The following is a 23,798-nucleotide window of genomic DNA, read 5'->3' as shown; positions in this document are numbered from 1 at the left end:
TGCAAGCGTTCTATGTGGAACTATACTTCTTCCTTTAGGTCCTTTTCAGACAGACATGTTTCCCTATATTAGCCCAGGTTAACTTTGAGCACTATCTGAAGCTTGGTAGTGTTTCAGGCATGTGCTTTCTTTTTCTTTATAGTCAAAAACAAAAACAAAAAACCTGGCTTGAGTGGTGTGTTGTTTGGTTTCCTTTAACAGCCATTCTTCACACCTTTGTTTAAATTGAGCCAGGAATTTGGTAACAAAGGTCCTTGGACCCTGTGTTTCCTTTTCAAACCTGCTGAGCAGGTAGTCACATGTTGATTGGGTGCATGTCTGGGAGTCAGATTCCCACCTAACTCCAGATTAGTTAAATTGAGCTCAATCTTAAGACTCTCTTCCGGTTCCTCCTTGTCCCCGGTGAGAGGTAGCAGTGACGGTTTGTAAATTCTGTAAATGGGGATGTAGCCGCACTGGGGATTTGTAAGTGATGTGTGCCACATTCAATGTCACATGGTTTCTTTGGTTTTGGGTTACTTAGAAACACGTCTCACTATTTATACCTGGCTTTTCTGAAACGCTGTAGAACAACACGGCCTTGAACTCGCAGAAGTCCACCTGTTTCTGCTTCTGTAGGGCTGGGGTTAAAGACGTGCACCGACATGCCAGGCCACAGAGGGTTTGATAATAGTATTGTGCTTGCCGGTTTGGGGTTACCTGTCAGGAAGTCTCTGAATTTTTTTTTTTTTTTTTTAAATAAATTTTTGGTTGTCTTGTCTTGTCTTGTCTTGTCTTGTCTTGTCTTGTCTTGTCTTGTCTTGTCTTGTCTTGTCTTGTCTTGTCTTGTCTTGTCTTGTCTTGTCCTGTCTTGTCCTGTCTTGTCTTGTCTGTCCCAGAGCAATCTGGCTTGGAAAATGTTTTAAGTGTTCTGTGCTCTGCATCTCAGGCATAACATCTATTCCTTTGGCTTTGTGTTTTTGTGTCTCCAAAATATTTTTCTGTTCTTGTCTTTTCTGGAGGCAGATTGAGTTTAACGAGAGCATGACAGCCACCAGTACCCCACCCACACCCCATCCTTCCTTCTTTCTTACCTCATTGAACTTCTGTTATTACCTTGCTTACCTACAGCGTTTCAAATTCCAGACAGATCTGGATTTTATTCCTTCAGGTTGGTGGCCAGGCGTTACATTTGCTGGACATGTTGATGGTGTCAGAGACTGTAGGACCTTACTGTTTGTTGATCCTAGTGGAGAGTCCAATTCACTTACCTGAAGGGTTTGGAAATGGGGCTCCTCAAAATGCCTTCAAAGTCTACTGTTGATGGTTTCTGTGTTTTTTTCCCCAAAGATAAAAGCTTCCTTTTAATTTTACTTTCTTTCTAAGTCTACAGTTCTTTGTATTCTGAAGTACTCCTTGTATACTCGGTATCTTTTTATTTCATTAAGGTATTAGAAGTGATAAGCCCATAGGGAAGACACAGCACATATATACCTAGCTGATTAAAAAATACCATAAATGACTGATTACTGGAAATGGCACAGTCTCTGGGAGTAATCATACTGTCCATTAGTTTGGAATTTGTGAGGCAAATTAGGGGGAGAACATCCAAGTCTCATGGACATGATCAGATTAACTTGAACCAAAAATGACAGTTTTCTATTGAAAGCTTTCCCCACGAAGTGCTGTTTGCTGGGGCGTGCGTGTGAGCATTATTCTTGAGAATGCTGTTACAGCTCTGCTCCTGTTACAGTTCAGTCCTCCACTACAGGTCGCGTGTCAGCTGTTTTGGCAGTGTATGTTTGAAGTGTTGCTTGCATTTCCCAGCTACGCTTCAAGGTCAGCAGAGCCTGGAGCTCCTTGGTATGCTTTTACACTGGGGATCTGGTAATTTTCTGGATGGTTCTAGCATGTGGAATGAGCATTAGTTTATAGGTTTAATTTTTTTCTTCAGTACAAAATTAAGGAAGTTGATCAAGGATACTACTTAGCTTTGAACAGTTGGGATCCAGGCTGTATTTAATTTACCATATCTGTCCATTGATCTACTATCTTTTTCTGTTGCACTACATGAGATCAAAGCTTAGAAAAAAATAGCTGTGGTATTGATCAGCACATGACCTATGCCAGTCTTGGTGGGAGATCTGCTTGCTGGTGGAACAAGTGCAGTCTCTGTGCCTGACTCTGGCACAGGGTGGCCAGTTAGTGTTCTGCTGCTCTACCTTTCTTTGGTAACTGAGGCTAGTCTTGTATTCCAGTCTTCCTGTTTTCTGTTTCCATGCCCAGTTATTCAGGTTGCCTCCTTCTCCTCCCCTTCCTTTTCTTCTCCTCTTCCTCCTTTCCCCCTCCCCACTTCTCCTCTTCCCCTTTCCCCTCTTCCTGCTTCTTCCCCCCTCCAGTAATTAGGTAGTTCAGACTGGTAAAGACATAGCTGTTTCTTTCCTTTTTTAAACCTTGAAAAAGAAATTCAAATGAAATTATCTTTGAATGACAATGTTCAGTTCTGTAAATCAAGGAACACTCTTTGTTTGCAATAGGGTTTCTATGTGTAACAGTCCTGGCTGTCCTGGAACACGCTTTGTAGATCAGACTGGCCTTCTATCCACACATAAGGGAAATCCTCACCCCCTCATCAAGGAAACATCTGTTTGCAACACATGAAGTCTATGGCAGAAAACCACAACAAATCAAAACGTAGAGTTCTAGAACACAGTCCCATAGATATGTCTACAAAACACTCTATTACCTATGCCTTAGGGAACATTGCAAAGAGGAGACAGAAAGATTGTAAGATCCAGATGACCAAAGAGTTTGCTGTGAGATTGTGTCTCGTAGTAATATGAGAAGCTACATACATAAGTCTCACAGCTTGACTGCCTAAACATGAGCTGAGCAATGACAGCAGGCGTGGCAGCGTAGATGGTGGGAGAGACCTCAAAATCTCAACCCTGCACAAAGAACTACAGGCAACAAAGAATGCTGAGAGAAGAAAAGTAATCTTTTCCAGGGAAGAGTACACCTATTGGCTATCCAGTACTGAATGGTGAGCCCTAAAGTATGTATATTTGAATAATACACACACATATGTGTATATATGTGTATTTTTTGTCTCTGTTTTATGTGTGGGGTTGTGCATGTGTGTGTATATGTAATAATAATTAAAAAGAGATACCATACATTTGAAATAGAGCAAGGAGAGGTATATGAGAAGGTTCGAGAGGGGGGAAAAAGGAAGACTGCAAATATAATACAATAGCAAAAGTAAAATAAAAAGATTGTTTACTACTAAAATAATTTTGAAAATGTAGTAAGGTAATTTCAAGATATAACTTTGTTATATTTACAAAATGACCTCAAATAGGATTACCCTACTGTGTAGACAATGCTGTTCTCAGAAGTAATGGTCTAGTGACAGTCACAGTTTAAGTCATAGGACGCCTCCCCAGCAGTTACTCGTCAGTAAGGTCACAGAGGCATTAAAAAACAAAACCACAGGACAGTTACCTACTCTAACTATATCAGAGGACCCTGTTAATGAAGTCACCACAAACTTTGGCTGAAGAACATAGAGAATCGGTTTCGCAGTGACCAGACAGGTCCTCTTCACTGACGGGCTTTCACAGCATTGGCAGTGCCATGCCCGCTGCTGGGGAGCACAGACACCAGGGATGTTCTTAGCTGTGCTGCTGATACTATTTCAAAAATGAACTATCAGTTAGGCTCTCTAAGTTCCTCATCAAAAGGTGGAGAGAATTCAAGATTCAATTAATTATCAAATTCTTCAGGGTCATTTTCAGATAATGAAGGATACCTATTCAAGGAGGCTCCAGTAAGGCAGTCAACAGAGATCCACCGGCGCCTGCCTCCCGAGTGCTGGGATTAGAGGCGTGCAGCACGCCTGGCAAGGGGATCTCTTAACCTAGTGCTACTAACATAACAGCCTGTGTTAATTTACAAATGTCAAGATGATGCCTTGCTTAAGCCAGTGGTTTATGGAAAAGCTATACCTTTGTAGATGTTATTAAACTAAAGCTGACATTTAATAACATTTTTTACTGATTTAATTTTAGGCATGTTTTAATATAAAGACAGCATTAACCTTTCTCCACTCTTTAAAGAAACAATATTTTTCTCCTTTTTCCTTTGGCACTTTTCTTTTCTAGTCCTTTGCCTTACAAATTAATGGTTTGTGAAGTAATAATCTTCTTTCCCAGATCTTGGCAGAAGGCTTTAGGAAGGTGTTATATTTTTGTGAGAAACTCATGATGTGGTCTTCTGACTGGCTTCTCAAAATTCCAGGTGGTCTGTTTGGAATAGGGGCTAAAGGAACTTAGAGTTGGAGACTATGTTACATGCTGAGCAGGGCTGGGGTCTGCAGTCTGTGAAGGCATTCTATCATCCTATAAAGCTAGTAGCCACAAACAGATTACTGCTGTCATGAGAAGGCTGAGTTTGTTCTTGGATTCAAATATTAAAAGTTCTTCTATCAGGGTCTAGACTTGCCGCCTCCCTAGCGCATACACTGATTACAGATTTCAGGTTCCTTTACTCTTACAGAGCTCTGCTGTAAACACCCGATCCAAGGGTGCTGCCATCTTCTTATTTTGTTAAGTCCGACTTATTGGTACTTATTTTAAGGTACTGTGTGTTAATTTTATTTTGACAGTGGTATAGAAAATGAAAATTCAGTGGGCTTAATATCAGAAGCAAACTATAGCTCAGGCTGAATATCTTAGGAGTGTTCTAAGCTATTCAGTCTTATTCTAAGATTTCTAAGGCCAGTCAGTCGAAGCCTTAGCTGTGTTCTAGGAGCTGTCTGTCCTAGGCTTCTCTGTGCAGTTTCCTTCCTTGTTCTTGTAGTCAGAGGGATGGGGGACTCCCCAGTAGGAAGTAGGTGATAGATAGCGCAGTCCACATTAGCTCTACTCATGAAGAGAGTTTCCTCATTAACCACTTTACTCTGTTAAAATTGGCATAGACATCCAGGCTCTCCACCTGCCAGGTCCTGTCTTCCTCCTCCAGGGTCAGCTTCCAGGGTCCTCAAGTGCTGGTTGTCACTGTGCTTGGTTTATAAGGTGCTAGGGAGCCAACCCAGGACTTCAAGGATACAATACATGCAATTTACCAGCTGAGCTGCACCTCAGGCCATAAACCCACTCTTTACTGTCACACATCACCTTTAGCCTGTTCCCATTCAGTAAATAACTTCTATTGTTAAATAATTTGCACTTAGATTTTTTAAAACATAAATCTAATTAAAACTTCACATCAGGTATTTAAGAACCGTTTTCATGACACTTATATCAGCTTTTCCACATTTCACTTGATCCTTTCAGAGTCAATGTATGCAGCACTGTTTACATCACTGGGCAAACCTATCACCATCTCTCTCTGTTTGCTGTGCTTTATATTCTACTGTGTCCGTGTATACACGTGTGCATGTGGAGGCCTGAGAACCCTTTGAGCACATTTGACAGTGCTGTCCAGTCTTGTCCCACATATTGTGTGCACATCTATAGTGCATGCCTGTGGGGGGAGTGCGTGTGGGTGCTCCTGTCACAACATGCGTGTGGAGCTCAGAGAACAACTTTCATTTTAGTCTTTCCTACCATGTGGATGGGGTTTCAGGCTTCAAATTCAGGTCATCAGATTTTTGCGGCATGTGCATTTAACAGTCAATTGCTCTGGCCAACTTTGTTTGTTTGAGACAGTCTGTCACTGTCTGGGATTGACCCAGTAGGCTAAGGTAGATGGCCAGAGAATCTCAGAGATCCTCTTTTTTTTCTTTCTTTTGATTTCCAGGTATGCTATCTTCCTGGAGGGGTAGATGCTGCAAGGCTGCTTTACTTACTGACTGGGCCCTTTTCCCAGCCCTCAATTTTGTTTTTTTTACTACTTATGTGTTTACCACATTAAGTAACTTAACATTTTCACTCAGGTTCCAAAATCTAAGAAAACTGTTTTTGCAGTCTTGTAACATTTTTTATTTTGCAGCGTGAGGATCATTCAAGCAGTTTTTCCTCTTTAATTTTTCTAACTTGGCAAAAGTTTCTCATTTGGGCAGCTGTTGTAGTTCCCTGAGAAACAGCAGGGGGTGGAAATGTTTCTATCTGATATATCTTTCTCCAATGGGAACCAGCCAGGACCGGAGCTGCCTGGATTTTATTAAATGTAACATTTGGTAACGGCATTAATCTGCAGTTTGCTCATAGGTACTTGGTAAGTAGGAGAGTTCTCTGGAATATGCACCGCTTCCATGGCGGGGCTTCAGTGACTTCCCACCACCCTGCCACTGTGTGCGTCATGGTGCCCCTTCCCAGCTCCCTTCACAAACTTACTGGCCTCCCCATAATGCCCTATTTGTTTCAGTCTTTTTTTTTCTTCCCCACATCCTTTTTTATTGTGATCCTCCTGCCTCCACCTCCCTCATGCTGTGCCACCATGCTTGGTTTGTGCAGTGCTGGGGCCTTGTGCGTGCTAAGTAAGGCTGGATCGGCCCCAGTGTGTTCTTTCTGCCCTGACTGTTATTCCCGATACTTTATTTTATTACTGTCGGTCCTGTTTCTGTGCCGAGTGAGGACTGCTGGCTAGGTTTACATGTACACCAGAGCTTTTTGACCTTACCCCATGCCTACGTCTTACCTAACACTTCGTATATTCCCCCTTTTCTTCTTTCTTCTTGTATGGGGACTGTTGCTTTCAGGGCAAACATTTCACCAACTGAGCTATTTCTGCACCCACTTGCTTTGTTCTTATGGTTTTCTTTTCCTTTCTTAGTTTTTCCATTGCAGAACTAAAGCCCTTCCTGGCCCAGAAGCAGGAGTGCTTGCTCCTAATAACCCTTAGATTCTCGGGATACTTTGTTTTTGTTTTCCCAATTCAGCTTGAGACATCCCTATAATTACTGTTCCAGGCAGTTCTGTTTATTTTGGAGAACAAAGAACTTGTCACATTGGAGTGTTTGTAATGGTGTTGCTCTGTCCCCACAGCTAGCAGGACAAGGAAGTAATGGTGTTAGGCCAGTGAATTCCATATTAGTCAGGCATAATTTTGAATAAAACAACACAGGTATTTAAGTTCTCAATTGTGCAAAAATTTGTTTCCCAGAGATTATGTGGCAATATCTGGAGAGGTTTTTCTTTTCTTTTTTGTAATGCTGATTAGAACTTGGGGTTGTGCTAGCAGAACCTACCTGTGGAGAGCCCATCACTAAGCATCCAGTACTGCACGGTGCACCCCCTTCCTGCCCACCATCACCCCGCACAAAGAGATACCTAACTCCAGTTGTTGAAAGTACCACTGGAGACACACCTTTGTTTAAAGTGAACTGTGAATTTCTCTTCTTGGGCTGAATAGAATAAACAGCTATAGGCAAGTAAAAGGCAGCACAGTTCTGTGTGTGGTGACCAAAGGCTTCCCATTTGAGGGTTGGAGGTAGGGCTGGAGAGATATGGTGCTTGCTGCCTAAGCCTCAGCATTCTTGTAAGAAGCCAGGTGTGGCCATGCAGCGCCAGTCCGTAATCCTGGATCTGGGGCGCACGCAGATGGATTTGCGGTTTACTGGCTTGTTGGTCTTGCCGAGTCAGTGAGCTCCAGGTTCAAGGAGAGATCCTGTCTCAAAATGAGGTGGAGAGCAACTGAGGAAGACATGATGCCAGTGTCTGGTCTCCAGCCACATGTGCACTGACATGGAATATGTGTCTATACATACAGACATATACACAAAACCTTCAAAAGTTTAAATTTTGTGTTGGAAATATGCTAGGACAGCTCATCCTAGAATGTTTCTGCTTCAGTTTATGATGATAAAATTGTTCCTTTGTCTTCATATTTATTAACATGTGTGAGTGTTTTGTCAGCATTTATGTCTGTGTACCATGTGTGTTGTGTGTCTTGTGCCCATGGAAGCCAGCAGAGAGCAACTGATCCCCATAAACTGGAGTTACAGAAAGTTAGGAGCTGCCTGTCACGTGGGTTTTAGAAATGGACCCTGGGTTATCCGGAGGAGTGCTTTAACCATGGAGCCTCTCTCTCTGGCCCCTAAAAGACAGAGTTCTAAAATTTCAGTAGAGCTGTTAATCGTGTGCTGAGTGAGGTTTTGCTCTTTTATCCTTAGGGAGGAAGCTAAGGTGTTCTGTTTGATATTCCACCAGTCTAATTCTAGCAATTCTTCTCCTGAAGCCTGTTTAGAGAGTGCCATTCAGTGTCTTGCCATCTGTGTATGAGAGCAAAAGCTTTGGCCAAGGCTTCCTGCTTCCTGCTACAAAGGCTGCTCTCTGCCTTTGACCCCTTTGTTCGGGGGCATTGGCATTAGGACCTTCAGCAAGCCCTGGATTCTCAGAATGAGTGTTGGGACTCCCAGCGGGATTGATGATGTTCTTGGTTACTGACCACACAGGTAGAGAGTCGTCGCCTCACTTGGATGCTTAGGTTTGGACAGATGGACCAACCTTACAGCACAGCATGGGTCTCAGATGGGACCGTTTCCCTTCTCACCTGCTGAGTCCCTGGCTCAGTATCATTTTGCAGCTTCATGAGTGACTCCCGGGCATGTGCTGGGGCCTTCTCCACAGCAGGGTGCTGTTTATGAGAAGGCCTGATTTCTCACACGGTGAGCACCATGTGTCAGAGTGACATTTCCTTTTCCGGAGCCTAAGTCATTACATTTTTTCTCAGGCATGTTGGTATAAAAGAGAACAGGAAAAGAAAATTGATTTCCCTTTGAAAGCAAGTCACGCAGCTGTAGTAGCTCACCTGTGGCTTCCTGTTGCCTGTTGGGCTGCAGCTGCTTTTCTGGCACTGAGGACTTCCAATTCAGACTGTTCTTTTCTTTTTTTTTTTTTTTTCTTTTTTTTTTTTTTTTTTTTTTTTCTTGAGACAGGGTCTCTGGTCCTTGCTGTTCTAGAGTTTGTTGTGTAGACTGGCTGGCCTCAAACTCAGATCTGTCTGCCTACTGCCTCCCAAGTGCAGGGATTAAAGGCGTGTGCCACGACACCTAGCTCCCTAAAACAGTTTCTAACGTTCACTTTTATTAGGTATAGGAGTGTGTGTGTGTGTGTGTGTAGCTGGAGTTATAGGCAGTTGTAAGCAGCCTGAAGTAGGTGCTGTGACCAAACTCAGGCTCTCTGTAAGAACAGTATAAACCTTTAACTGCTGAACCATTCCTTTAGTCCTTTAGCTCTCCCCACCCACCATTGTGCCTAGCCTGAAACTCAGCTGTATAGACAGACTTAGACATGTGCCCCTCTGACTCCCAAGTGCTAGGATTCAGAGGCATGAGCCATCATCAGTCTTGGTCTGACACTCAGCAACTGAGGATGGGAAATAATTCTCACATTGCCTGTTTCCAATGCTTTTTTGATTTTAATAGTCTGTAACAGCACCAGGTTTTCTTTGCTCACTACATGGTCTGACCTGGAATTTTGGGGCTCATCATTTAAGGCAGGATAGCTTTGGGTTAAGAGATGGACTCTGGCCAGGCATGGTGGTGTGCACCTTTAATACCAGCACTTGGCATGCAGAGGCAGGTGGATCTCTGTTCAAGGCCAGCCTGGTCTACATAGGGAGACCCCATCTGGGGGGAAAAAAGAGGTAGGGAAGAGGAGAAATGGGAGTCAGGGGAGTTGGGCTCTGACTGAGTTGGGGATTTAACCCTATGGTAGAGCAATTATGCGCCATGTACAATGTCCTGTGTTTAATCTCAGCACCACAAGTGCATTGTAGGGTGGGCTATAAACCGGTGTAAGAAACTTCACCTGTGTGATTCTAGTCAGCTGCTTAGCCTCTTTCTGTGCCGCCTTTTGCTGCCGTGGCATTTCTACAATAACACCTGTTGAATTATATAAGGCTATATAGCTGTTACCATGGTATGGTTTACACACATTTTTCTGCATAATTGCTGTTTATATCTCTTTACTCTCAGATGTATCTTGGTTTGAATGATAAATTAACACTGTTACTCTTGGTACAGTGAAGATGAAGTGAACTCAACATGGACGTTGCTTAGTGTATACTGACTGCTCAGTGAGGGAAGGAGTCTTCCAGTGTGCAGTGTGCTTCCCCTGCCAAGGTTGCCATCAAGGACATCTATTTAATTGGATACCCTTTAATTTAATTCGATTATGGGCTGGAGAGATGGCCCAGCAGTTAAGAGCACTGGCTGCTCATCCAGAGGTCCTGAGTTCAATTCCCAGCAACTACATGGTGGCTCACAACCATCTCTAATGGGATCCGAGCCCTCTTCTATGTGTCTGAAGATAATGACAGTGAACTCATACATAAAATAAATCTTTAAAAATTTTAATTGGAGTATTGAATTTCTCGCATCTAAAATGCTGTTCTTATTGCTTCTTATGATGGTGTTGTGTGGCTTATCAGCCAGCTCAAGTTATTCCCAAGTGAATCTTACAATGGGCTCTTTACAGATCTCACTTATGTAAGAGGGTGGAAGGAAGAAATCACTACCCTTGGAAATCACCGTGTCCGGAGTGAGTCAGGGTTGGTGCCTCAAGGAGCATTCAGTTTGGAGGTGAAGACAAGTTAAGAAAGTCATGCAAATAAACATAAAATTCCAGTTTGTAAAATATTGTGAAGAAACTTAAATCTCAAAATTTGGACAGGCCATTATATTTTGAAGAAATTCCTGCTGGGCTCTAAGCCCAAGGCAGGAGAGGAGCAGGGTGACTGAGGAAGGAGTCTGCAGAGGAGGCAGGTGAGGTCCAGCGTGGGTGTGGAGAGAAGGGGAGGAGGTCAGGAAAAGACAGTGTTGTAGAGTGTGCTGTAGCCGTAGTGTGCTTTTACAGCAGGAGACATGGAAGGATTGAAGGTCGGATCAACGTGACGTTTTTAGTTCTTCCAAGGAGACCCTGGCCACAGTATAGAAAACAGTGGTGGTGGGGTCTGAAGAATCCACCAGGAAGGCCCCGTGTGGAACCTTTGAAAGGGAACATGCGATGGATTTGTGCTTTAGACAAGTGCACATACCAATGTAGTGACACAGACTCAACAATGACAAGGAGCGTAGTCGACTGTGTGATGCACGATATGCATCTCCGTCACACCATCCCATGTGGACAGTGAAACATGCACTGATCCGCTGCACTGGATGGAGAGCTCAAAGGCCACCCCTCCTCCACCACCCAGAATCCTGTTCTTGTCATCTCCGAGACAATAGTTAGTGGGGGGTGGGGGTATGGAGCAGTGAGTAAGTTCAGAGACAGTGCGAGTGTGCTTGACAAACCACAGACGTTGCGAATGTCTTTGGTCTGGTTGAACATATGAAAAATACAGATATATTTTTGCTGTGGTTCAGTGAGAAACAATCAATTAGGTTTCACTGAGTGCATTTGGTGTCCTTTGGAGTCTGGCCTGAGTAACTGAGGTGAGTAACTCAGGGACCGAAACTCAGAAAAGGGAAGCTTTCTTGGAAAAGTGAATTTTACATGAATCAAGAAAAATATTTTTGACTCTTGACTTAATCTTGTAATTAATTTTAATTCTGGTTTTAAAGGTATTTTAATTTTTTTATTTATTTAATGTATATGAGTACTATCTACATGCCTGCATGTACACCTGCAGGCCAGAAGAGACTTCTTTCCAGATGGCTGTCAGCCACCATGTGGTTGCTGGGAATTGAACTCAGGACCTCTGGAAGAGCAGTCAGTGCTCTTAACCACTGAGCCACCTCTCCAGCCCTTTAATCTTTTTTTTTTCCTTCATTTCAAAGATTTATTTATTTATTTTATGTATGTGAGTACATTGTAGCTGTCTTCAGACACACCAGAAGAAGGCATCGGATCCCCATTACAGATGGTTGTGAGCCACCATGTAGTTGCTGGGAATTGAACTCAGGACCTCTGGAAGAGCAGTCAGTGCTCTTAACCACTGAGCCATCTCTCCAGCCCAATCTTTTTTTTTTTTTTTTTTTAATATCTAAATTTTTCATATTTTAAGGATGGTCCCCCTCCCCTCCCCATTATTGTATCTTCTCATTCAATCCTATCCAGTCAGCACACTATTTTGCAAAAGCAAGCCTTTCACCAGAGTTGATACTTTTCTTTTCAAAACACTGTAGGTGTCAGTTCTGACATGCCTTTTCCTCTGTGAGGTAATTTTTTCCCAAATGCATGGCCTTCATTGCACTGGAAAAGTAGGTGTGTTTGTGCGCATGTGTGTTTGTATGTATGTGCATGAGTCTGATGTGTGTGTCATGTACATGTGTCTGTACACATACACATGCATTTGAGTTTGCACTCATAGGCTGGAGGAGGACAATTGATGTCCTGCTTTTATCGTCCTTAAGAAAGGAATACTTTATTACTATATTTGTGTGCCTTCCTCCTCAGAACAGGGTTTTAGATCACTTAGAAGCTGGAGTTCCAGGAAGTTTTGAGACATGTGATGTGTTTGCTGGGAACTTAACTCTTTGGAAGAGCAGCAAGCATTCTTTTTCCTTTTTTCGGAGCTGGGGACCGAACCCAGGGTCTTGCGCTTGCTAGGCAAGCACTCTACCTACCACTGCAGCTAAATCCCTAACCCCAGCAGCAAGCATTCTTGACTGCTGATCTCTCTCTTTCACTGTGGCCAGTGTGATCAGTGTCTTGACTGCTGATCTGTCTGTGGGCAAGGTGGTCATTGTTTCTTTACTGCTTGCATCCTTATTGGGATGTCAGCTAGAGTCAGTTCATGCCCTTGAGTGACCGCCAACACGTTTACAAAGCCTCCAAGTTCTCTAATGTCTGCCAGGTCCATCCAGCCTTTGAACTTGTTTCCAGCCCCTCTTAGTCTCCTGTTCCTTCAGTCAGCTTGGCCTCTTGGATATTGACTGTGTCTGGGCAGGCTGATAATATGCACTTGCCCTTTCCTCACAGTCTACCCTCCTGGCCCTGGTGGCTCCTTCCAGATAGAAAGTCGTCTTCTTTTGCAGCCCTTCTGGTCCTCATTGGCTTCCCCACGTTGAGATCGTTGGATGTGGGCATATTTGTGGTCTTCCACTTCCTGGAATATGACTTCTACAGAGGAGAGATGCTCGTGTTTGCTGCTCGTTGCTCCAGAGTGGTAGGAGCGAGGGGCACACGGTGTACATGTGTGCAGCGAGTTGGTAGCCCTTGTGGTCCTGAGATATGCTGTACATCAGATGTTGTTTTTAATGAAGGCTATACTGTTGCCTGCTTCCCTCGAGCAGTTGGTTACATACACGTGGAATATTCGTGTCATTCCTGCTGGAGACAAACACTGCTTTAAACATTCAACTAGTTAGTTTTGGAGGGAGAGGCAGGTTGTGAGTGAGACCTATGTGAATTAGCAGCCCAGAGCCATGTAGGAAAAATGGGCTGCAGTGCCAGAGAGGCCTGGCAGTGCCGGTGGGCTTTTGCCCAGCTGCAGCTGCTTCAGATCCTGCATTTGTACTTGTTGGCATGTGGCCTTGTGGAAATATCTCTGCTGTTTTGTGTATAAAGTGGGTAGGACAACTCCAGTGAGGGGCGTGCTTTGTGAACCTCCTGTGTATCTTCTACTTTGAAGGCATTCCTAGCAAGGCGGTAGTGTCATCTCTCTTCATTGCATCTGATTCCTGGGTGCCTGTTTTTAGATGTCACATCGCTGTATATACAGTCATGATTTCCATGTTACATGTAAAGGAACATTACGTATTATTATCCCTGCTGAACTATTTGAGAGGCAAATGCGCCTGGTCAGTGGAACCACTGTAACTTTCTCACAGTTGATTGTGTAGGTAATTGCTGTGTGTTTGTATACATTAGTAATAGAGAAATATATTTGTGCTCTGTGTGTGTGTGAGTGTGTGTGCGCACACAGAATTTTTTTACGTGTGTGTGAATATTTTCTCTTTTTTTCCTTGGTTTTTAAAAAAACTTTGGCAAAAAGGACCCATTTTCTTTATAAATAGAGCTTATAATTTTGTAGAGAATAGTAAAGTTTGGATTTATCCTTTTCCTCTCTGAATATTGAAGTAACATTGGTTTTTAATTCAACGTTTTTGGAGAAGTTATCTTTAGACAGACAAAAAAAAAAGGTACAGGTGTTTTAAGTGTGTATTTATGCATGGGGGGGTGGTCCTGTGCACATGTTACTTTAGTTGTGCATTTATGCACGTGGGGGGTGGTGGTCCTATGCACATGTTACTTCAGTTGCCCAAAAGGCCAGCAGACGGCATCACGTCCCTGGAGCTGAGGGTATCCTTCTCAAACAGTGAGCACTCCCTTTCCAGGCCAGTGGGACAGTTACTGCACTAGTCAGGAAAACATTGTTGTTCTTAAACTTTAAAAGCTTTCTGCCTTACAGGGCAGAATCCAAACTAAGATCTTCCCTGAGGAAATCAAGTAGGCCTTGATATGGTGTCAATATCAGAGGCTGTTTTTAGCTGATAGACTTCTTCCCTTTTTTATTTTTTTATTTTTTTATTTTTTTCGGCTCTGGGGACCGAACCAAGGACCTCGTGCTTGCTAGACAAGCGCTCTACCACTGAGCTAAATCCCCAACCCCTTTTATTTTATTTTACTTTGTTTTGCTTTACTGTGTTATTTTGTACGTATGGGTGTTTTGCCTGCATTTGTGTGTCTGTGCACCACATGTTTGCGGTGTTCCCAGAGGCTAGAAGAGGGCCCTGGATTCCCTTGGATCTGGATTAGCTGCCACACGAGTGCTGGTAATTAGCCTCAGGTTCTCCAGAAAGAACAACTGGTGTCTGTAACTACTGAACTCTGTCTAGACTCCTTTTCTTGTATGATTGGCTTGCTTGGTTTCTTTTATCTGTTTTCACCTGGTAACACCATCGGCCTACAGAGCCTTGGGCACAGTAGATGATTCATCTTTGCAAAACTTTTATGAGCACGAGAATGGTTTTCCCCTGTTTTGAAATATGCTTAAAATGGAAATTCTGTATGAAAATGCTTTCTATGTGGAAAGAAGTAACCAGGTTTGTGTTTCATACTTAAAGCTTTCTGCATTTAGTGCAGTTGCTAGACCAGTGCTATTGCTCAATCATATCTTGGAGATGCTTAACATTTTCATTTTCTTGAATTAATTCCTGAGGATATTTGATGTGGTGATAGAGAGGGTTTTCTGGTGTATCAGATTTCATCTGTGGGCTTTGGAGAGTGTGATAATTTTTATGCTTTTGGCATGACTGGAGAAACTTCCCTCTGCATCTGAAGTATATAATTGCAAACTGCTTTATCTGTTGTTGGCTAAGTAAACAGGACCAATCTTTTGTTTGTTTGCATTTGTTGTTTCCTATCTGGCCCTGGAAGCACAGGAAGCAGATGGCTCTTGTCTGATTACTTGTCTCCTTTTTGCAGCTTGGTGGAGTGGAGGGCAGGGTGAGGGAGGGAGTGGAGGGAGGTGAGGAGGTGGAGTGGAGGGAGTGGAGGGGTGGGAGGGAGGGAGGGGGGGAGGAGGAGGGAGGGGTGGGGAGGGAGGGAGGGAGGGCAGGTGGGAGGTGGGAGGGAGTGGAGGGCAGGGGAGGGGGGGGAGGGAGGGCAGGGGGGGTGGAGTGGGGAGGGAGTGGAGGGCAGGTGGGAGGGAGGGCAGGTGGAGTGGAGTGGAGTGGAGGGCAGGTGTGAGGAGTGGAGTGGAGTGGAGGGCAGGGGGGAGTGGAGTGGAGTGGAGGGCAGGTGTGAGTGGAGTGGAGGGCAGGTGTGAGTGGAGGGCAGGTGTGAGTGGAGTGGAGTGGAGGGCAGGTGTGGAGGGAGTGGAGTGGAGGGCAGGTGTGAGTGGAGGGCAGGTGCGAGCAGTCCTGTATTCTTAGTCCCAAGCACTTGGCACCTAGACAGTACTTTGTAACAGTTGTTTCTCAAATGAGATGAGATTTTGGGGACAATGACAGATGATTGTGGGAAATAGATTAATGATTATTAGGATTTCTAGAACTGACTTGTAAAACCAATTATGCTGGGTTGGAGTTTAAGATTCATTCTTTTCTTTTTTTTAAAGATTTATTTCTTATATGTAAGTACACTGTAGCTGTCTTCAGACACACCAGAAGAGGGCATCGGATCTCTTTACAGATGGCTGTGAGCCACCATGTGGTTGCTGGGATTTGAACTCAGAACCTCTGGAAGAGCAGTCAGTGCTCTTAACAGCTGAGCCATCTCTCTAGCCCAAGATTCATTCTTTTCATTGTGCACTCTTAGGTTTGTGGGTAGTTTTGGAGAACTTATTCATTCAGAAGACTATTAAGAGTGGGAATTTGGAAAAGCGTGGGAATCACCGAAGAGTCCTTAAAACTGGAGATTGTGTTGTAGTTTTGTTACCACAGGCAAAATAAAGCTTTCCCCTCTCTTTAATCTCAAATGGAGTCTTGGGAATTGAGAGATTTGGGCAACCTTCAGAGGCAGTGCGCTGACTCCTGCCACTTTCCCATAGCTGTGCAAATTGTACTCCAGGTTCCTTCTTTTTAAATTTACAGGGTCAGAGTTAACTTTGTACAATACTCACAGGGCATACTTTCCTTTTTCCTTAGAAAGGTCAAACCAGTGAGTATACACTCACTGTGCACTCACCATTCAGCAGGTCTTGTTTTTAAGTTAGGCAGCAAACTTCACGCTGTGAAAGTGGCAAGGCTCGGGACTGTGTGGAATTTGTATATCACTGGTCTGGCTTTTCCATTGTGGCATCTGAGATATTTTTTATATTGGAAGCAAGGGTAATGGTTTAAAACAACAACAACAACAACAACAACAACAACAACAACAGATTTGGTGGTGCCTCACAACTGCCTATAGCTGTAGTTCCAGGGGATTCAATATCCTCTTCTGATCTCTGTGGGCTCCTTCACGAAAGTGGTGGACATAAACTCATGCAGGTACACACATGCACATAAAAGTAAATAAATAAATGAATAGAAATGTATGTGTTTATTTTAGATGTATCAGTACTTTCCTTCATCTGTGTATACACACCTCATGCATTCAGCACGTTGGAGAGCAGAGGGAGCATTGGGTCCACTGGAGCTGGTGTTCAGGCAGTGTACAAAGTAGCTGCTTTGTGGGTGCTCGGAACTAGGAACCTGGCAAAGCAGCAGGTGCTCCTAACTGCTGAGCCTTCCCTCCAGCTCTGAGCTTTAAAAGAGCAGATGTTATTTTAGGACGCAAATAAGAGGAAACGTTGAAGCATCAAAGAAAAGCCGATTTGACACCTTCCCTTTTCTCTCTCTTTCTCTCTCTCTCAGCATTTTTGAAACGTTGGGGTTGTTGGAGTGGTTGGATTTTCCCTGGAATTGAGTAAGAAATTCAGAAGACTGAAGCCCAGGCTCACTGTCTACCTTTCACGGAGGCCTAGCCGTGAGAGGACAGAAGAAGGCACGTGGAGAATCATGACAGCTGACAAAGATAAAGACAAAGACAAAGAGAAGGACCGGGACCGGGACCGGGACCGAGAGAGAGATAAAAGAGACAAAGCTAGAGAGAGCGAGAACGCCAGGCCTCGGAGGAGCTGCACCTTGGAGGGAGGAGCCAAGAACTATGCTGAAAGTGATCACAGCGAGGACGAAGACAACGACAACAACAGTGCCACCACGGAGGAGTCCACCAAGAAGAGCAGAAAGAAACCTCCGAAAAAAAAGTCCCGCTACGAGAGGACAGACACTGGCGAGATAACGTCTTACATCACTGAGGATGATGTTGTCTACAGACCAGGAGGTAAGAGCAGCACATGGTGTCCACACAGGGCTGAGGGAGAGATGTGGCTCTCCCTCAAACGCAGGAGACTTCCTGTAGCTGTTAAGGCAGACCTGGAGTTCATGAGAGCAGAAAGTGGTTGAGGTAGCAAAATTAAGTGAGTGGCCTCAGCACTCCTTTCAGAGCAAGATCTATCGCTCCTGGGTGAGCCTTTACCAAAGGAGTGTGCTAGCTTATCAGTGAGTGGCAACAGATGACAGCAGCTAGGCCGGGTGTCCTGTGCTCTTCTCAGTAGGTATATTCTGCCCACTCAGTGTCCTAAGCCATGCGGGAAGTTCATAGGAAGTCTGATCAGTACACCGGGGCCTCACCCAGTCTCAAATTTTCCCAACAGGAGTTAAAGGATGCCAGGATGTCGTTAACCTAGCATAGTCATTTTACTGAAGAGAACTCAGCTTCTGAGTGTGTTTGTAGAAAGTTCCTCGTTGTAAGGAAGTCATGTAGGAGTTTGTTTTGATTTTTCTGAAAATGACCAGCATTAGACAAACTCCTGTTTATAACTATAATTTTCTTGGTTGACAGTTGAGGAGAGGTGTGTGACATGGAATAGTCAGTGATGGAGTGTTTGAGGGGACCTGAAACTCTGCTAGGGAGCGTTAGGCCCATGCAGGTTCCAGTGCTGTCAGTCTCTCTGATTCAGACTCAACAGAGACCGCCAGGAAGTCTCAGCTGCCCAGTCTCTCAGACCATTATGGCTTTGCTTGCCCATTTAACACAGGGGGCTTTGTTTTGCTTTCTTGTTTTGCTTTGGGTTAGCTTTTGGTTTAAGATACAGAGTCTGATGAGCACGGGCCGACCTGGAAAGCACTTCGTCACCCAGCCCCGTGGGGTTAGACTGGCGCTCTCTTGTCCTCACCTCCTGAAAGCAGAGGCTGTAGATGAGCGTCGCGCACTGGGGGCCAAGTCTGTTGTGATTCCTGAGGAAGGAGCAGCCTCAAAGGGAAGCTGCGCTGTTTTCCTTCTCTGACACACAACATGGGACGGGTTATTGGAGTCACTGCCAGCCGCAGTGTGCAGTGTCAAATGCCAGCTCTGCTCTGCTTGACGTGCATAAGATGGAGTCTTCCCCTTGTGTCACTGGGGACATTCCAGTAAGTTAGGAGTCAGGTGCTTTTGGGAAAGGCTGCTCAGACATCCCGTCGTGAGAGATGCATGATTAGTTAACTCTGAGAAGTCCTACAGCAAGACATTAACAACACCTGCTGCTGCCTCTGCTCTGCATAGACCGGCAGTCTCTGCTGCTATCTCAAGAAGGAAACTAACTTCTTCGAGGAACCATGTTGAGGAAACAGTGCGCCTTTTACAGTTTGTCAAGAAGTTCTTGATATTCTCAAAGAAATGTGGGAGGGCTCGATTACAAAACAGCTGGGGGGGGGCTCTTATGTATAAAGTGTTGATTGATACCCTCTCCCCAATGTGTGCATCTGTGGATGCTCAAGTCACTTTCTTCTAGAGTGCTGAGCAAGGTTCTACTGCTGACCCGTATCCCAGTCCTCTAGTCTGTTGTACAGTAAGTATGTGCAGCATTGTCTGACCTGTGCGCACCATCTCATACACTGCAGCTGTAGATCGGCTACTTAAGACTGAGGACAGTGGAAATGCTCTTCTTGTGGCAAATGCTGTGTTGCAGTGTCTGACAGCACAGGTGCCTTTTCTCTATGGTTCCCTCCCTCCCTTCACCTTTAACCCTCACTTCCCACCCCCACACCCCCACACCCCCATCTCCAACCAGGGTTTCTCTGTGTAGTCCTTCCTGGTTATCCTGTAACTGCAGACCAGGTTAGCCTTGAACTCTTGAGATCTGCCTGCTCCTGCCTCCTGAGTGCTGGAACAATGCCTGTTCCATGTTGGATGTGTGATTGGAGGCACAGATGCAGAGTCAGCATAAACAGAGCTGACTGGAGCACCCGAACTATTGGGAGTTGTTGTGATCTGAGCTCTGCTGGGCATGTGGACATTTGACCCTTTGTCAAGTGACTGCTACTGAGTGGTCCAGGAAGCTTACATTTCAAGCTAAATGACTTTCCCAAGTAATTTCTAAATGGAAGTTTGCTAAATAGTGCCTATTCTTCAGGTTCATGTCTACTGAAAAGTCAAGAGTAGGGTTTTGTGACTAGATGCCTGTATGGACTTTCATATCCTGCCCCCACCCCTGCCCTTGCCTTTCCTTTCTGGTGTCTCACTCTCAGTGTCTCTGTTCTCTGTTGCCTTTGTAGTGGGGACTGAACTTGGGGTCTTTTTCTTTACCACCAAATTACAGTCTATGCTTTTTTTTTTTTTTTTTTTTTTTTTTTTTTTAAATATATATAGTTTCAAATCAGGGTCCCACTGAGTCCCTCAGCAAGACTTGAACTTGTGACTCCTGCCTCAGTCTCTTGAGCAGCTGGCCCTAGGCATGTGTTATTGTGCACATCTGTCTTTTTCTCCTTCCTTAATTTTGAAGACATTCTCATGTAACTCAGGCTGGCTTCGAATCATTTCCATGCAGTTGAGGATGATTCTTGACCCCCTGACTTCACTTCCCAAGCACTAGAAATAGAGGTCTGGTGCACGGCTTCCTAGTTGACGCTCAGATATTAGTGCTTTTAGAGAGTGTTGAAAGGGAGTTCTTCAAGGGTTGGTAGATCTTTAAATTGGCTATACTATGTGGAAAACTTGACACTCCTATCCTCCTATAGTATTTAATTACTTCTGAGGTATTATTAAGGACGAACCCTCGGCTGGGAGGTCATGATATATGCTTTTAACCTCAATACTCAGGCAGAGGCAGGTGGATCTCTGTGAGTTGGGCCAGCCAGAACTAACAGGTTAGTTCTCCACCTGTCTCAAAAAAACCAGCCAACAAACCAACCAAACAAATGGGCCTGCAGTGGTTCTCTGAGGAGAGGCTGCTGTGCTCCTTACTTCAGGAGGTCAGCCTTCTATTCAGGCTCTTAGATGTAAGCTGGTATCAGTTAGAATTTAAGGTTTACGTTTGTTCATTGTCCTGCACAGAGGGTTTTTTTGCCTTTGTTCTTCCTCACTGGAGTCACGGTGTTTTGCCCTTAGGAACTCACCACTTTGTTGTCAGCTCCATTGCTAACCCTTCTGTCCAGGAGGACGATGCTACACCATCAGCTCAGTGGCACTGTCTTTCCATTCCCAGGCTTGCCAAGTTTCCTTAACAGATGTCATCATTCCTCTGTGTGTGTGTGTGTGTGTGTGTGTGTGTGTGTGTGTGTGTGTGTGTGTGTGTGAGAGAGAGAGAGAGAGAGAGAGAGAGAGAGAGAGAGAGAGAGAGAGAGAGAGAGTGAGTTTTACTTATATTTTAAAATTGAGATGTGATAGTTTCTCTTGATGGACATGGAATTAAACCGATAATAATCCAAATGAGGCAAAATTTTGAAGCTTGGGTGTCCATTTGAATTAAAAGAGATAGCGTTTTTAAAAAATAACAGCTTTAGGGAGTTGAATGAATCCAAAAGTTTAATAGTGTATGATTCCTTTTCGTGTGACATTTCAAAAAAGGTTCCAGTAATGTCTGAAGTCAGGAGAGAGGTAGGGTGTGGGCTATGGTATGTGAATTAGCTTGAGAGGAGCCCGAGGGTTCTAGGCATGCTTTTGTTGGGGGTGCTTAGGTAAGTTTGTCCATTCTCTGAAGTTGTCTCACACTCGTCCTTTTCTGTATACATTTAGTTCCTCAGTGTAACTCCCGTCCCGAGACTGCTCCTGGGATTCTAGTGTGCACAGCTGCGGTCTGCTGGGGCTCTTCCTCCTACCTGAGAAGCATAATAAGGCAGTGGCGGGATACTGGGGTTTTAGTAGCAGAGCACTGCAGACCAAGAGGGCTAAACAACAGCCCTGTCCGTCAGATCTTTCCCTTTACCAGGGCACCAGATGTAACGAGGCTGCAACCCCACGGTTGGTAAACTGGCAGGACCATGTTCCCCTGAAGGAACTAGAGAAAAACTTCTAAGACTCATGCCCCCTTGATTTAAACCCATCAGCTAAAATTCCTTTCAGAAAACCTTTTCAGATGACTTGTAGGTTCAGAAGAAGCCATGGCAAAGTCTTTGCCGCTGTGCCCTTCCTGCTTCTCTACTACTTTGTTTAGAGTCCTCTCTATACCGTTCTCCAGGCTCTGTGACTTCCAAGAGGTGCTTGTAATCGTGCACTTATTTCCGTCTTGTGCCTTCTCTATTTTAATAATCCCAAATTAAAGCACTGAGGCTGGAGAGGTAATTTAACAGCTAACTGGACTTGCTAGTTTTTTTAATTTATTTGATTTATTTAATGAGTGTGAGCACACTGCAGCTATTGTTGCTCTCTTCAGACACACCAGAAGAGGGCATCAGATCTCATTACAGATGGTTGTGAGCCACCACGTGGTTGCTGGGAATTGAACTCAGGACCTCTGGAAGAGCAGTCGGTGCTCTTAACCGCTGAGCCACCTCTCCAGCCCCTGTACTTGCTATTCTTACAGGGGATCCTGGTGTGTTCCCTAGAACATACATGGTGTTGCTAACCACTTGTAGCTTCAGTTCCAGGGGATTTGATGCCTTCTTCTGGCCTCTTAAGACACCAAATGCATACAAACTCACATACACACGTAAAGCACAGTAGATCTGGCAGAGCAAAATCACTATTGGAGAGGTCAAGTCTCCTGACTGGCAACAGCTGTCTCACTCTACTAGATTTTTAGTCTACAGACCTCCTCACCACTTTGCAATGCTCCTTCACACATACCTACCAGGTTCAGGCAGCCACATCCCCATAAGCACTGTATGCTTTCCCTCCTGCCTGTCTGTTACAGCAGTATCAGAGAGCTTTTTCCCTCAAGTGTACTTCATGGTGTATTTCAGGTAGGAAGAAAGTGTCTAGTATTCCCCAGATTAGCACCAGCAGAGGCAGAAGGCCTCCTTTGGGGAGCGCTGTCAAAGCTGTTAGGAGTTGGCTGTTAATATGGGCATGGGGTAACTGATGGCGAAAGAACCCTTTGGGATGTGTCTCTGAGGTTATTTGTGTGGAGAAAAGGCTGTTGAGTGTTCACTCTCTGAAGATAAGAATAGTTTTCCGTGCACTGTAATCCTCCTGCGTATTAGAATAGCTGTTAGTATGCCACTTGCTAGTTCAGTGTTCCTGTCTCACTAACTAGTTTTGGTTACCTTCTGAAGGTCTCTTGTGAGAGAACTAGATTAGGGCAGCACACAGATTCTTGCGTCTGTCACAGTAAATGACAGGATCCCTTGGAAACCTGGGACTTCCGGAGCAAACGTGAGTCCATTTGGAAGAAGTTATTTGCACAGGTATGAGAATGCTGGCTGTCAGTGCTCTGGAGTTTATGATATTAGTTGAATTTTAAGCCCAATTGTTATGTGTGGCGAGGAATCTGAGGTGGCGACGCTGCAGCGGCTTAGTCATCGTGGTGAAGACATTTGTGAAGCTCCTGACACCTGGTGGGCAGGTTGGTAAATGGTCAGTTAACCTCGGTGGTTTTGACTCTAGTCCGTCTCGGGTGCTTTGAGTGCATGACCTGTGGAGCTGCGTCTCTTGTTCCTGGTGAGCATCATCAGAAAGGTACACTTGTCTTCCACGGGCCAGCGAGGGTCTGATGTAGTTGTCATCTCTGTCCCTTGTCACGAGAATGTTAATAAATAATGTTTGATAAGTGAGTTTGACTGTATGCCAATAAAAACCTTTTTTTATAGGTGTTGAAATTTGAAGCTCATACAGTTTTTACAAGTCAAGGAAATAAATATATCATGGAAAAAACCCTAAAGCAAACCTATGCTTTGCCGTGATCCCTGTATAAGAGCAGAGAGCAGGTCCAGTGGACCTACAGAGGGCTTTGTTGGCTCCTCTGTGTTTCAGGGCCCCATCCTCTAGTTGATGCTTTCTTAGGTTCTGCTGAAAGTGCGCTCTGCAGTTCCTTTAGCTCTGGGTTGGAGGTGGATCAGTAAGTAGTAAAAGTGAGTACTGAGGTGCAGTAGGTGCTAGGAATGATCCCAGCACCACAAAACCAACGGCTGTGTTCAAAGACACTACCAAATTAAAAAAATAAAAAAAACTTTCCTAAAAAGGCTTTCCTAGCTATTATCTGTCCGTGTATTGCTGTCCAGCTGTCCGCCCGTCCATCCATTCATC

The 23,798-nt window shown here is 44.5% G+C and overlaps 1 protein-coding gene across 6 annotated transcripts in view; it reads left to right on the top strand.

Moving 5' to 3' along the window:
- Window positions 1-23,798, top strand: part of Rere (arginine-glutamic acid dipeptide repeats) — a 334,126-nt gene that overhangs the window by 107,743 nt on the left and 202,585 nt on the right. For all 6 annotated transcript variants that reach the window (XM_032894231.1, XM_032894248.1, XM_032894239.1 and 3 more), the window contains exon 2: window positions 17,168-17,636. In XM_032894231.1, the coding sequence (XP_032750122.1) occupies window positions 17,312-17,636 (325 nt within the window). In that variant the 5' untranslated portion in view covers window positions 17,168-17,311. The remainder of the gene's footprint in view (window positions 1-17,167; window positions 17,637-23,798) is intronic.

Source organism: Rattus rattus, chromosome 1 (assembly GCF_011064425.1).
Source record: "Rattus rattus isolate New Zealand chromosome 1, Rrattus_CSIRO_v1, whole genome shotgun sequence".
In the NCBI taxonomy this organism is placed as follows: domain Eukaryota; kingdom Metazoa; phylum Chordata; class Mammalia; order Rodentia; family Muridae; genus Rattus; species Rattus rattus.
This window is presented reverse-complemented; position numbering and strand designations above follow the sequence as displayed.